This window comes from Ambystoma mexicanum, chromosome 6p (assembly GCF_040938575.1).
Source record: "Ambystoma mexicanum isolate Mex_15411 chromosome 6p, UKY_AmexF1_1, whole genome shotgun sequence".
Lineage (NCBI taxonomy): Eukaryota > Metazoa > Chordata > Amphibia > Caudata > Ambystomatidae > Ambystoma > Ambystoma mexicanum.
Window position 1 is genome coordinate 1,218,682,776 of NC_090935.1, and position 16,303 is coordinate 1,218,699,078.

General features: G+C 44.0%; 1 protein-coding gene across 1 annotated transcript in view; it reads left to right on the forward strand.

Annotated features, from left to right (window-relative positions):
- Window positions 1-16,303, forward strand: part of LOC138510328 (uncharacterized) — a 746,277-nt gene that overhangs the window by 193,525 nt on the left and 536,449 nt on the right. Inside the window, exon 6 of the mRNA XM_069625883.1 lies at window positions 5,036-5,097. Coding sequence (XP_069481984.1) covers window positions 5,036-5,097 — 62 coding nt within the window. The remainder of the gene's footprint in view (window positions 1-5,035; window positions 5,098-16,303) is intronic.

Here is a 16,303-nt window from a genome sequence, read left to right on the forward strand (position 1 = left end):
CCAACCAACACCAGTTTTTTTAAAACACACAGCATTGTCTGAAAGTGAGAATATAGCAAATCTGTCTGTGACGGCCGAAACCATTTACTAGAGTTCATAAAATGTCAAACAAATCTGGGCGATTCCTCTAGCAGATGAACACCCTTCACAAGAGCCTTAACAGAATCTTGTCTCTGAGCTGGGCAGACTTCATTGTGACTGGTCTCCTGTGGGGAGTATTCTCCTCCTGACTGTGCATGGCGAGTAAAAAAGCAACTTCACACTGACCCCTAGTGTCTAACTGGTGCATTTCCCAGGATGATGCTGGCCCTCACCGTGTGACGTGATACAGTGGTGTTGTGCTTCACTGTTACCTGTGCAAGTTTCACTTTTTGACTTCTGTAGATGGAGGCTTTTGAGACCACTAAAATTATGAATGTCGTCAACCCTTTTGTGAACAACATTAAAATATGGAGACGATATATTGATGACATTTTTGTCATCTGGAAAGGAACTTGAGAATTTCTGCTTGTTGTTAAATATGCAAGACAGAGTTCTACAGTTTATCTCCAACTATAGCATAAGTTCACTAGATTTCCTGGATATCACTATTACTGTTGATTCGGAAAACAAAAAACTATACGTGAAGCCATTCAACAAACAGACTGACAAAAACTCGGTATTCCATTATACAAGTTTCCACCCACGACACAGACGGGACAATCTTCTGCTGGGGCAATTTCTGAGGTTGCAAAGAAACAGCAGCAAGAGAGCTAGTAGAATGCAAGAAAGCCTGACCAAAAGAGGTTACCCAGCCAGAGTTCAAACAAATGCATTGAAGAGAGCTAATAAGAACAACATGGAGGCTCTCCTTGAATATAAAGAACAGCCAGCGGAAAAAGAAAAAATTGAAAGAATAGTGTTCGTAAACATGTTTTGTCGCCTGTCTAACCCAATCAAAAAAATGATTGGTAAAAACTCGAACCTTTTGGAGAAAAGCCCCCAGCCAATATCGAGACCGATAATTGCCTTCAAAAGAAGTCAGAATATCAAAGACCATGTAACACATAACAATGTCACCCTGAGACCATCAAAATCAAGAACTTTACCCCAACAATGGGGGCTTCCCGAGATGGTAGGTCACCATCCTTGTGGACGGTGCACGTGTTGCCCGTTCACATGTAAAAGCACCTCGGTAGACATATGTCTTCAAACCTCATGGCTACGAAAAATACATACGAATTGCAAGTCGAGTATGATCATTTATGTGATATGGTGCCCGTGCAAGAAACTTTATATCGGCAAAACAGACAGAAAAGCAAAGCTGAGAATAAGTAAGCATAGGAGTTGCATTAAGACCGCACTTCTAGTGCCCCACTTGTTGACCACTGGATTGAACACATACATTGTGTGGAGGACCTTAAATGGTCAATCATTTACAAACTGAAAACTGGAACGGATAGTAATAAAGATAAAGGGTCTGCAAAAAAGAACAGCCGCTCATTTTTTTGACCAACACAACACTCACAGGACTCAATGAAAAAATCGAGTGGGTGATCGAGTGATGAAGAATATTTTTACTTTGCTATTCGGGTAGCTAGATTTCCCAAAAGTTGGTGGAACCCTGTGAATACTTCTTCACCTACTGAATCAGTTCTTGATTGATTGAATTCGCCTCAGAAACACGAACAGCATGACAATTAGCACTGCTCGCTAACTGGGGTCGCTGTTTCAGTACCGGTGGAATGCAACGAGAGGGCTAGACCGCACAGAGGATGACTTGGTTAATGGTAGAAAGAGGATTGCCCTTAGGTGTGGATAGTCTCTATCAACAAACATGACAGGCTCCAAGGAGAATCGAGATATGTGAGAGACGGAAGGTTAAAGGCAGCAACCAAAGGTGCCTGACATACCAACGTGCCGAGGAGGCTGCTCTTAGATGTGTGCCCTTAGACAGTTAACATTAGAACATCTCGTTTAATTACATTTCCGTTTTTGTTTCTTTAGTAAGAGCAGAATCGTTGGCAGGGCGTTTATGTTGAGAACGAGATACAGTGGGGATCGATCCTTGTAAAGCTTACAATCTTTGATGCTGTAAGGGGCGGCCCGCCGCTCCATGCATGTATAAGCAGTAAGAAACGTCTCCCATTAACAACTAGGGTAAGACGCCTACGTAGTATATTTAATGACATGTGGTGCATTTTAGGACTTTGTATTAGCGACACCTGTAACAGGAATTGACCTCACTCATTGGTGACTAATTTTATGCTTTACTCTGATTGTCTGACAGTTTGGTATGTGTCCTCTGCCGGCGATGCCATTCGGGTGCTAGGAATATTAATGATTTCGGACATGTTAGCCAATGGAAGATAGAGGCGACGGCACGCCCTGCAACACACCCACAGCTCCATTTCGGAAGCTCGTAAAGGAAACCTAGACGACAGTGGCACACACTGTGATCAGCAGGCAACAAGACCTGACTTCTCTGTGCACTCGTCAGGAGTAGAAGACTTGACCAACAATGATTGAAATAACATACGTATTAAGGGCAACGTCTAGAATCTTCTTATTTGGTTTTCAGCGTTCCCAATTGAAGTTTTTGAGGAGACTCTCTGGTCATATGCCCTATCGGTGGATGGAAGGACCCTAGCCCGATTGCAGAGGCTTGGAGAAAGTTGTGAGCTTGGTAAGAAATACGCTGCATTTTTCCATCTTCACTGCTAAGGTCTTTTTAAAGGCAGCCAAAGGGGAAATATGAGTTACACTAGAAGTTTGTAGGCATAATGAACTAGATAATTTAAACTTGACCACTATCCAGGTATTTAACCGTGTGAGGGCAGATGGCCAGTATAAGTGACTATATGGAAAGATACGGTTTAGAGCCTCAACCCATAAGAAAAGGGTGGAAGACCTGTAGTTGTAGCTTTGATGTTGTGGAGTTTTTTTAGGAAGAGATGGTGACCAGGGTTTGAGATGACCAGCGCAATTAATTGGGGCAACGTCTTTTTTGATTGATTGAAGAAAGACGATAGTTCGAAAGTTAGATTCATAGACATATGGACTGTTGATTTCCACTGTCTGTTGTTCTATTATAGGGAAAGACAGCCACATTTGCATCAGTACCAGTTTTCACCAAGGACTGAAGACTTGGGAGTTTGAACTGTAACTGAAAATTGAGATGGCTCATCCTAAGTGAAAGAGCTAATTTGTACAAAACCAATAGTCCCTGACGGATTTCCAGTGATTTAGCACACCAACACTTTAGGGAAAGAAACATTTTGGGCATTTCTAAATGTTTTTTTTACGTATTGAGTGTGAATTTGGTATGAAGAGAACAGTATGAATGGTATGTGAGTCGAGTAGTGCTTTTGAATGAGGTATGTTCAGTGTGAATGGCACAGCACTGGCCACTTTAGGAGCAAGTATTCTGAATAGACTGCTCAACAAATGGATGTGTTTTATACAGAATGCTCTTGGGATTTAGTGATGGTGTATCAATGTTGTGGCTGATTAACCAGCCTCATGTGTTTTAAATTGTATTATTTAACTAAAGTTACCAAGGACGAGTATGCTCGTCCTTTTTTACATAGACTTCAATAATAGCCTGGCACTTAAGATGTATTTTTTTGCTTAATGAGTTGGCTCATGAGTCTTTGATGCCTCAATATAGGCGATAGAAGTGAATGTCTTCCCTGAATAATGAACTTGTTGAACCAGAAGCTTGTTATGTCTGTTGTTTAAAGGTTTCTTCACCTTTGTTGAGGGATCGATTGGTGGTTCTATATTTCCCTCTGTCTATTCAAGTTGTTGGTTGGCTTCTGAAGAACACCTTTGTTGCCTTTGCCTCAACCTTTTATCCTATTCTTCCACACGATAAGTAAGCAGCGGGTAAAGCCTGGATTTACGCAGAGCATTGTTTATGGCAACTCAGTAGTTTTTGGTGAATGGCATAAAGGGTGTCATTTTACATTTGGTGGAGCAATACCGAAGGCATACAAATAAAAATAAAGCATAACGCTTTGATGACTTGCTTTACTGGTACTGGACATTTTCCTAGCGAGGATAGTTGAGGGGCAATACACTCGTCTTGGAAGCAAGACAACGCAGAGCAACACAGGTTCTATCCCCAGGTCCGCGCTTAGAAACCTCTGGGCATTAAGCGCATTATAAATAACCAATTATAATTATAATTTGAAGGCAGAGAAGGGGACTGAAGAAGAAAAAAGTTTCAGCTGTGCTTTCAAAGAGTAATTTATGTCATGCATGCATTCGTTTGTATATGAAGGCATAGAACAAATGAATTCCTGTAAAATCTTCCTTCATTTAGTATCTGCTTAAAACATGCAAATTCCAAAAGGTTCAATTCTAAATGCCGTCAGCAAAGCGTAATGATCAGGCGGTATTTAGAAGTTTAAGAAAACAGACACTAAAATGAAAGAGCTGAAAACTGCAGTGATCCCCTGCATGCAATTAACACTTTAAAAAAAAAAAAATTCTCCACACAGTCTGTTTTCACAACCCTAATGCTAGTGGTTTTTCATAAATCAAGGTCACAGATGAATTGTAGTTCCATGCATGTCAGGCCCAAACCTTCTCATTGGCAACTCTACATGCCAGGCTGGAGCTGGCGCCCAGAGCAGACAACATCTGACAACAACACCAGCAGCCCCTTCGTAGTTCAATGTTATGATTTCAGGGGTCAAGCCCTAAGAAAAAGTGGGGGGACTCGTTAACATACCAATTGAATGTGGCCTCACCAGAAATGAGCATATCAAAGTGCCCTGTGAAAAAAGTGGGCGGATTCCATCCACCCGCGTGTTACCTCGACTTGAGCTCTGTACCCCAGGAAACCCAAAGACCGGTGGCACGTGGAGTGGATAGTCCCTTCTGCTCTCTGGAGATCTACTGCTAAGCGCATATAACGAGCATGTCCGTATGATGTGTTGACAAATTTACTCAAAATGTATTGATGCTTTGATAGGTAGGATTTGGTTTATTGAAGAAAAAAAAAACGATTGTAGGTTTCAAATCTTTTAAACAACTTTTTCTTTACCAGGGACAGTGCCTCAAGATCCATGCCAAAGGACATTTCAGGACGCCAGCGATGCAAGGAATGGGGTATGTAAAGACAGCTTCATAAATTTCGCTCTGACACATGGATCATGTTTAGGTCAAATGGCACCATGAAGATTACAGACAGCACTCACGGTATGAGGTTATCCTAAATGGCCGAATCTTTGCCACATTTGGATTGTCTACAATAAGAAGGCACCACACAGAGTTCCCTCAAATAGGCCTGGCTCACGAGGGATGGAAGTGGAATAAAACAAGCGAATGGAAATGTGACCCCAGCAATGGGGGGCAGAGGAGAAGTGTGGGTCAAGAGCACGGAGCAACACACATGTTAATTTGTTGGTGGGCCAGCGGGTAGATGACCAGGTGAGTAGAATGGACAAAATAATGTGGTCCTCCTGGATTGTTGGTCATTGTATTCTCTTCAGTTTAGATGTAATTGCTATGAGCTCTCTGGGGGATGTGTATACGGCAAAGTATAGAAATACTACAAAAGCCAGAGAGGAGGTGTCGGGGTACATGTTTCCTATCAAACCGCACCTGGCACTTCATATTGTTGTACAACACTTCCACACTCTTTCAATGTACAATAGTTACAGGTTAAAGAAAACTGGTGAAACAGGGACTGCTAGGAGTGCCCAGAAATAAACTCATGGGAATGAGGGAGGTCTGGACGTTGTAAAGTAGCAGAACCATCACATCAACTGTGCCCATACCCCTCTGCAATGGAGAAGCCGATAATAACCCCAAACTGCCCCAGGATCAGTATCCTTCTGTTTAAACAATACATGTACCTTGAGTCAGCATGAACGAATGTGTGCACAATGTAATACTAATCGGCTAGAATGATTATAGAAACACAGGTTTTATTTTGACCATCACAGTTGGGCTATAGTTTGTAAGAAGGAAAGCAAGATGCAATATGTGATGCAAATGTAAGTCTCCACTTGCACAGCTCACACCTCAACACGCGAGTCTTTAGGCAGCGGAGTAAGTTCTCCCTTTAGGTCCCTTTCACACCCACACAGGAGACATATAGAAGCTAAGGAGGGTCTTACACATTGTTTTACTCTTTACCAGCTCAGCAGGGGCCCAAGTGAAGTGATTTGTTTCAAAACGCATATCAATTTCAAAGATGTGCTTTTATTGCAAACAATGACAGTTCCAGAACTGTGAAAATGGCAAGAGTAGTGTAACTAACACTCATACACAATAAAGGTATTGGAACTCAGTTCCTGTTAGTTCCTGCTCAATTTTACCTGTGGATCTGCTAAGCAACTTGATATGGTGCAAAGTATTTTTACTTGAAAACTCCTAATGTGTCATACTTGTGCAAATATAAGTTTGTTAAAGTACATTTGGAGTAATGAACTCTGGCCACATTCAAATTTGTCATCACTATTTGTTCTGGGAGTATTCTGAACAAAAAACTGCAGTCACAACTACAGGTCAAATACAAAAAATGAAAAACAATAGAATGACAGGAATACATGTGTATTGTACCCGTATCAGGCAATTTTGCGCCAGTGTGTTAGGGAGAATTCTCTCTTTAGGCTGAATTTCCTAACCTAGTGAGTCCCCCAGCAGCTTTGCTGGATTTCTGGAGTTTGTTTTATTCCCTCCTGCGAAGAGTGAGACTCTTTTTCTCCCACTCTTGGACATGATTAATGGTATTCCTTTGATTGGTAATGTGTTTTATGGGCTAGGGGGTCCTTTACTCCATAGGGTCTCATGTGTTTTTCCTATGTGTGTTACACAGCACCCTCCATGCAGTAACACCGGGGTGTCATAATGACACCCCACCATAGACTCCATACCCTGGGACTGACTACTGTCTCCCAGGGCATGTAAAGTCACCATTGGGTTTACTAGTCCCAAATTATTAACAGAAACCAGTACAAACCATCATATTTTGGACGTACTGGTCAGGGCAATTCGGTTGCCCCGGGGTCTGTTAGTCGAGGGGACACGTCTCCGTCTCCCCTGATCGAGTTATGGCTGGTGGCAGTGGAAACTACTTTTTATATTCGACCGCAAATGTTTTCCTATGGGATTTTCCCATTGTTCGAGACTACCAACTTTAATTATTTAATTCTCATAGCCTCGAACATACCGCCAGTTTATTTAATTAATATTAATTCTCCGGTTGGTATTTTTTGCCAAGACTCACTTCTAAAATGGCGTTTGTGTTCTCTTCTGTGACTTCAACCCAAGTCGAGCCCTTTGTTCCACTTTTTGGCGGGCTTCTCCACAGAAGCCTCCAAAAGTGGTGCAACTCTGTCTGGGTACCACAGGGGGTGTGGGAGGGAGTTTAGGCACCCTGGACCGAGTTACCTTGGTAACTCAGGTTGCACTCTTGTGTGATTGGCCCAAGTGGTGAGCCAGCCGGCTCACCACTTAGCATGTTTGAGTGACAGCTAGGCTGAGTGAATGGGGGTTTTCTGCATAAAAGCAGGGCTTTGGGGACTGGAACTTAAGAAGTCGCCACAGGACCTAAGAATCCAACGAGGGAGAAGCTGAACCGACCTACCACAGCGACACCACCGGTGGAGCCCTGCAGAACCGGCTCACCACTTCCCGACGACAGAGAAGATCTCCCGGCTGGAGAGGCTTCTTCCCCTGACTGGTGGTCACAACCAGTTTACCTTTCTTTCTTCGCACCCCAGCCTGGTTTGTGGTCGAAATGCCTGTGCCAAGCACCCCGGCAGCCGGATAGCCACTCAACACTGAACCGCGAATCACCGGACCGCTCCTTGTACCTGAGAAACTCTGCGGCTGTTTTTTTCCCTGGCAGTGCAACGGACTCATGTCTTCCTCCACGACAAGATCCTCTCTTCCCCCGGACGAAGCACCGACTTGTACCCGCTGCCAGGAACAACTGCCCCCGCTGGAGAATTCTCACCACTTTATGGTACCGTGTCCGCCAGGCCTCCCTTTCTAAAGATTGCAACAAGGTAATAATAACTCCTTAACCTTCTGGACTGGGCTGGCCGCCTTGACCCTCTAACTGGTCCCTTTCCTTGGTCCAACTCCTTTTTGAACTGTTACAAGACTTTTGTGCACTGCAACCGTGTGACGTAGGACACATTTCGTTTTGATCCTCTTAAAGCGGATCCAGCCTATTGACTCTGAATTCACGGTGCTACTTTGCCTTTCTCTCTTGTGTGTTCGTGAAAACGTGTTGGGATCTGTTTCAATTTATTCTCTGCTCTTCTCTCCCTTTTTAAAACGAATTATTAGAGTGCCATCTATGTTAAGCGCTCACCGCTGTCTGAAAATAAGTGGGGCTTTACTTAAGACTCTAATATTCTTTTAAGGGAGTGTATATCTTTTAGTGACAGTGTTTTTTGAATTCCTTACTATTAGTGCCTGTGTGTTTTTCTAGATGTGGTTTTAAATAAATAAGTATATCTCTTTTACACCAAACCCTGGTCAGTGTTTACTTGTTCTACTGTGTTCTCTTGACCTATTGTGAATACTCTGTATACTGCCTAACTCTTCTTAAGGGAAGTCTGACTGCTCAGCCACAGCTACCAAGTGAATCTGTGTGGTACAGACTGCTACCAAGTGGGTTTACTGCCAAACATCTGTAGTCCTAAATCTTTTGCAGTGGTCCCAGAGGGAACTGCACAGGTTTCTGCCTAACACTGGTGTACAGCGGTGGGATTTGTATTGAGTATACACTTTAGAGTGCTTGTTGAACACTTTAGGACAACTAACCACAGAGCTTAGCACTAAAAAGCTGATTTTCTAACTATGTCTGCTATGGAGAGTTATACCCTAGAATCATTGTCTGCCAAAACTGCTGATTGCTTAAAAGTATTGTGTAGACATAAGAATCTCTCTGAGAAGGGCAAGAAAATGGAACTTATAGAAAGATTGTTAGAAAACCAAAGTCTGGGTGGTACAGAGGAATCTACCCCCACCCCAGCAAATGTAGAAAACAGTGATGGTATTGATCTGAATCAAAGTCTTGAGAATGAGTCAGAAGAGGAAAGTGAACCTAATGAAGTTAGCCACTCTGAGCCTCTGTCTGTCTTACCTACTGTACCTACTGGGCCTATACCAGGTCCCACATGTAACCCTGCTTATTTTGAACTTGAAAAAATGAAGCTTGAATTAGAGTACAAACGTTTTTTAGCTCAATCGGAAAGAAACCAAGAGCTAGAGTTCAGAAGAATGAATGCCCAGGCTGAGCAGAAGCAAGCTGAGTTAAGACTCAGAGAAATAGAGCTTAATCATGAATTAGAAATGAAAAAGTTGTCTGTGGAAAATGCTTCTCTCTCCTCTGGTTCTTCTAGGAGTTCCATTCCCAAAAGACCCCGGATGCCTAAGGAATTAGTGGGTATGTATGAACCTAGATTGGATGTGTTGGATTGGTTACAAATGGTTGAGTATAATCATGGGCTCCAGGACATCACAGGGAATGAGTTACTTCCCTGGTTGTTCTCTAGGCTTCCCCCTGTTGCAACTGATTTGGTAATGGAGTTGGGGGAGGTGGATAAGAAGGATTATGAATGTGTGAAGCTAGCTTTGATAGCTAGATTTGGGAAGACCCCTTCCCAGTACCTGAAGAGGTTCAGGACCCTCAAAAAGCATGATGGTACCCCTTGGGCTACCGGGGTGAGTGAAAGTTTGAAAAACTTAGAGGGATGGATTAAGGGTTACAAGGTGAACACTTATGGGGGAATGAGAATTCTTGTTAAGTTTGGAGTCAATTTATGATGCCTGCTCTCCTGAGCTCAGACAGCACTTGGCTGATTCAAAGGAATTAGATGCCAGGAAGCTAGCTAAGGCTGCTGACTTGTGGGTTGCCAACAGGGCCACTCACAAGGATTCAGGGGTCACTCAGAAAAAGGATGAGGGAAAGCAGCCACAAAAAGAGAACCAAGAGATTTCTAATACCTCCCAAACCAAAGAGGGCCCCAAACAACAAAATAACCAGGGTAAGCCCCAGGGTAAACCACAACAGGCTAGTGTACCTTCTGGTCACAAACCAGAAGGAGGTCAGGCCAAGCCACCCTTCCAGAGAGCATTTGGAACATGCTATCTCTGTGGGGCAACTGACCACATCAAAGGAGATCCCAGATGTAAGGGTAAACCTAAATCAGCACAGTCTCCTTAGCCTTCACTCCTGAGGAGGAAGTCCAAATGGCTAGTGCTCACTTTGAAGTCTTTGCTGAAGAACCTTTGGGTCTTCAAGCAAGTGTAACAGTAGAGGCCAGGGGTCTGGTTAGTGATCAGAATAGGAGTGTGTACAACTCCATACCAGAAAACCCTGAAGTTTATTATATGGACAGTGTTCTTGTCAATGGTCAGGATATCCATGCCAGGCGAGACTCTGGGGCCAGCAGAACAGTAGTGGATGAAAGCTTTTTCAGTCCTAAGGATGTTGCTAAGGCGCCCAAAGGTCCCACTAAGATGTCTGGAGGCCCTGTCAAAATGGTTCCAATTCTACCAGCCCTCATTCAGTGTAATGACATGACAGTGTTGATTCCTGTCAGTGTTCAGACTGAGATGCCTGGGAGAGTCCTGTTGGGGAATGATCTAAGAACTCTAGGAGTAGTATCCAGTACCCCCAGGCCTCCCAGTATGGAGACCCAGAACCAAACCAAATTGGCTAGAGAGGCCACCTTAAGGAACCACTCTAAGCCTGTGGGAACCTCTACTGAGAACCCCACTACAAGCCCTGGTGTTGGTAACTTGACCTCTGACCCAGGCACATTTCAGGCTAACATGTTAGGGAAATGGGAGCCCCAACCAAGCTCCATCATTGTTCCCCCAGTTATAGAGTCTGTGACTCGCCCTGCTTCTGAGGAAGAGGTGAATAGACCTACTGGAACCCTAACTAGGCCTAAGAGAATTGGTAATTCTCAGTGCTGGTGGAAAACCCGAAAAGAAAAGTCTAAGGCCAAAAACCTTCAGACTGTTGGACTTTCCACAGAAGACTCCAACCCAATTCCTAGACTTAAGGGGGAAACTCCTAAAGTAGGTAAAGGTAGATCTAAGAGGAAGGAGAAGCATGTACCTTGCTTATCTCCATCCCCTCCAACCAAGAGGCCTAAAACCCAACCTTCTCTCAGCAGAGAGGTGGTGAGGGCCTCTGGAGGCCCCTCTAGATCTAAGGGAATCCTTTATAAGGACCCCTTAAAAAGCCTAACACAGGTTCAGAAGTTCTACCAACTTCTGAGGGACTGGTCAACCAGATCCCCCTATAACTTTAAAAAGACTGATGTTCCTCAAAGGGTTTGTAGGTCATATAGCTTACAAAGGAAAACCTTTGATTTGACCCTAGAACATAGGTCAAGGTGTCACCACCAAAATGCTGATGGTCTCTCTAGGATGTATGTCATCGAATAGAGGTATGAGATTCATCCAGGAGTGGATTGAATCCTCCTGTCCCTTAGTCTGGGGTGGGCGAGTGTTAGGGAGAATTCTCTCTTTAGACTGAATTTCCTAACCTAGTGAGTCCCCCAGCAGCTTTGCTGGATTTCTGGAGTTTGTTTTTTCCCTCCTGCCAAGAGTGAGACTCTTTTTCTCCCACTCTTGGACATGATTAATGGTATTCCTTTGATTGGTAATGTGTTTTATGGGCTATGGAGTCCTTTACTCCATAGGGTCTCATGTGTTTTTCCTATGTGTGTTACACAGCACCCTCCGTGCAGTAACACCGGGGTGTCATAATGACACCCCACCATAGACTCCATACCCTGGGACTGACTACTGTCTCCCAGGGCATGTAAAGTCACCATTGGCTTTACTAGTCCCAAATTATTAACAGAAACCAGTACAAACATCATAATGTGGACGTACTAGTCGGGGCAATTCGGTTGCCCCGGGGTCTGTTAGTCCAGGGGGCACGACTCCGTCCCCCCTGATCGAGTTTTGGCTGGTGGCAGTGGAAACTACTTTTTATATTCGACCGCGAATATTTTCCTATAGGATTTTCCCATTGTTCGAGGCTACCAACTTTAATTATTTAATTCTCATAGCCTCGAACATACCGCCAGTTTATTTAATTACTATTAATTCTCTGGTTGGTATTTTTTGCCAAGACTCGGTTCTAAAATGGCGTTTGTGTTCTCTTCTGTGACTCCAACCCAAGTCGAGCCCTTTGTTCCACTTTTTGGCGGGCTTCTCCACAGAAGCCTCCAAAAGTAGTGCCACTCTGTCTGGGTACCACAGGGGGTGTGGGAGGGGGTTAAGGCACCCTGGACCAAGTTACCTTGGTAACTCAGGTTGCACTCATGTGTGATTGGCCCAAGTGGTGAGCCAGCCGGCTCACCACTTAGCATGTTTGAGTGACAGCTAGGCTGAGTGAATGGGGGTTTTCTGCATAAAAGCAGGGCTTTGGGGACAGGAACTTCAGAAGTCGCCACAGGACCTAAGAATCCGACGAGGGAGAAGCTGAGCCGACCTACCACGACGACACCACCGGTGAAGCCCTGCAGAACCGACTCACCACTTCCCGACGACAGAGAAGATCTCCAGCTGGAGAGGCTTCTTCCCCTGACTGGTGGGCACAACCAGTTTACCTTTCTTTCTTCGCACCCCAGCCCGGTTTGTGGTCAAACTGCCCGTGCCAAGCACACCGGCAGCCGGATAGCCACTCAGGACTGAACCGCGAATCACCGGACCGCTCCTTGTACCTGAGAAACTCTGCGGCTGGTTTCTTCCCTGGCAGTGCAACGGACTCCTGTCTTCCTCCACGACGAGATCCTCTCTTCCCCCGGACGAAGCACCGACTTGCACCTGCTGCCAGGAACAACTGCCCCCGCTGGAGCGTTCTCACCACTTTAAGGTACCGTGCCCGCCAGGCCTCCCTTTCTAAAGATTTCAACAAGTTAATAACAACTCCTTAACCTTCTGGACTGGGCTGGCCGCCTTGACCCTCTAACTGGTCCCTTTCCTTGGTCCAACTCCTTTTTGAACCGTTACAAGACTTTTGTGCACTGCAACCCTGTGACCTTGGACACATTTCGTTTTGATCCTCTTAAAGCGGATCCAGCCTATTGACTCAGAATTCACGGTGCTACTTTGCCTTTCTCTCTTGTGTGTTCATGAAAAAGTGTTGGGATCTGTTTCAATTTATTCTCTGCTCTTCTCTCCCTTTTTAAAACAAATTATTAGAGTGCCATCTATGTTAAGCGCTCACCGCTGTCTGAAAATAAGTGGGGCTTTACTTAAGACTTGTCTAATATTCTTTTAAGGGAGTGTATATCTTTTAGTGACCGTGTTTTTTGAATTGCTTACTATTAGTGCCTGTGTGTTTTTCTAGATGTGGTTTTAAATAAATAATTATATCTCTTTTACACCAATCCCTGGTCAGTGTTTACTTGTTCTACTGTGTTCTCTTGACCTATTGTGAATACTCTGTATACTGCCTAACACTTCTTGAGGGAAGTCTGACTGCTCAGCCACAGTTACCAAGTGAATCTGTGTGGTACAGACTGCTACCAAGTGGGTTTACTGCCAAACACCTGTAGTCCTAAATCTTTTGCAGTGGTCCCAGAGGGAACTGCACAGGTTTCTGCCCAACACAGTGGCATGCACTTTTCCACCAGTGTAAGTAAGGTTTTCACCAGTTGCTCGTTCTGACCGGTGTTCGCATGGCACTGTGTAGTGCAAACATGATCCGTTGCATGAGTTGGCCACGGAAAATGCCATTGTCAAATCGCTCTATACAGCTGCAAAACTTCCCGACACTGCAATCTTGCCCAAGACACTTTTTGTTTGAAGGGAAATATACGCTCCTGAGAGTGATAAATAAAGGTACTGTTGTGTAGAGAAGGGGTGTGTGACCTTTGACCCTTCAGATGTTTTGGACTGCAGCCACCATCGACCGATCCAGCATTGTCAATGATGACGGATCATGGGAGTCTTGCGAGCTGTAGTTTGCAGACCCCTGGCGTAGAGATTAGACACAACAACTGAGAACAGGAACTCGATGATTGCTTATCGTTTCTTAGTGAGAACACATTTCTGAGAACCCTGTTACCTGTACCAATGTAGAGTTTCCAGCTCAGGGCGGACCTTATTTTGGAGGCAATTATAAGTATCACTTGGCGATATTTTGGTCTATGATGGAGATTTCTGGCAGTAGTGAGTCTCATGTTTTATGACCTGGGACTTTTTTGTGTTATGTAACAAATAATTGTTGTTTGGTGAATTTATGTTTATGTCACCTTCTATTATATAAGATACATACAGCATGAATAGATGTGTCACATTGGAAGGGAAAACAGGCAATGCCCCAGTCGCAATCATTCCGGAAAATTGCTAGAGGTCAGGGCCCAGGACGTTTTTGTGCTGGTACAGTTGTTGCCAGCATTGACACACTTTCCAGTGGTGCACCAGCACCAGTACAATGCAGTTTACTGTATTATTTGCCCTTTGTGGAATGCAAGGTATTTTACAACCAACATAGGTCTACATCTACTCCTGTCAGTTTCCATATACCACATACAAAATACCTATGGGTAGGATCAGACACATTGCACGTGTACCTGGAAAATGTGCACCACTGATGTGAAACTATGTACTTATGCAAGTCAAGGCTGTGCCAACGTTTGTAATGTTAGTCAAAATGCACCTTTTGCACTGGTAGTTGGATTATATGGTGGTGCATTGCCTAGCACCATTGTAAAATCGTCTGGCACTATTGTAACATTGGTAGGCATTGGTCCATTTTTCGTGATCTGGCTCCAGGCCTTTATCTGGTAAGAAAAGCAGCCAATGGTGAACTATTGCTCTGTATGCAGTAATCTGGCTGCTATCTATATTATGTTCTGCCGATAGCAGCATTGAAGTACTGCCTGTGGTGAATACCAGCAGTGGTGTTTTACCCAGGGAGCTGGCTATAACACGCTTACATCTCATGGTTAGGCGTTGGGTACATTATGCATTTCTGTCTATCTGCTCCAATACAAAACTGGAATCATTCCTAGTGAAGATTACCTCTATATCCAGTGTCACACAATATATATGTTAAAAACGTGTTGATGCCATGTTGTGGGCCCACTATTAGCGTCATCACAAGTTGGGGTGGTTTTCCAGCGGTAAATCCGCCAGGATATCGCCCAAGACAAATAGCATTACCGCAATTCAGTCTGGCGTTATTAGCGCCAGATCCAGAGTTGCAGTAAGGCTGTACACCCCCATTTGTACATATGACTCTATGGGGCATTGTTGGTGCTTTTACCGCAGGTGCTAATAGAGGCACAGTAATAGCGTCGAAAATGGACATAAAGCTGGAGGTAAATCTTCAACTTTCCGCCCGAATTCCGGATGAGGCAGAGTGGTAATGCAGCGGTAATAGCGTTACCGCTGCATTTTATTGCTCCACCCAACCCGTGATGAGATATCTTGTAACGCATCAAGTACTGGGCCTTAATCTGGACAAAACATATATATGTGTTGAAACTTGATGTCTTTTGATTTCAAATCTTTGCATGTTCCATTAAATAACTAAATTCAACAAGATAATATTGAAACCCTTTGCCATATATATTATATGTCATTATCCCTTCTAAATATACCATATATCCTGCCTTCATTTTGACTGGATAACAGTTGATCCACTTCTGACAGGCATGCTGCATGCGATTTACGCGCCAATTGTAGATTTCCTGCCCCTCTGTAAGTGAAAAGAGTGGCTGTTTAAACATCTTACATTCACTGTCCTTATTCTGTTCAAGTGATGTTTATGCCACCATTACCTTTGTGTTGTACCTGTTTGCAAACTTCACTTTTCTTAGGGGTATTTTCTTTGTTGCTTTTAATGTCCAAAAATAAATGTAAATCAATGTATAATCACTTGAAATAAGAGGATCACATACAGAGTAAATGCTCAATGATGCAATCCCAAGCGTCTCCTTACCCACCCGAGTATGGTACTACCTCTGCCATCACCGATAGCCGTAGTTTGATAGACTAACTGTGCTTCACACGTTAAGCCCTTCCTTGGATGGCTTTTGTTTAAATGGGCTCTGCATTCCCCATCTGTGACATCCTACATCCAGACTGGAAGTGCACATGAGTGGATCGCTCGAAACATAATTACTTTCAAGGTGACTCCTTTCTTGAGCGCAGATTGCTCTCTGCTCTTAGATGTTGCATAAGTGTATATGATGACTTCAATACTCATGCCTCCACTGGTTCACTAAGAGAGGGCTATTATTAATACCAGATTGGCTACCCACTGGCCCTGTTATCAGTCGACCTCACAGTATACGGCTTTTCAAATGGATTG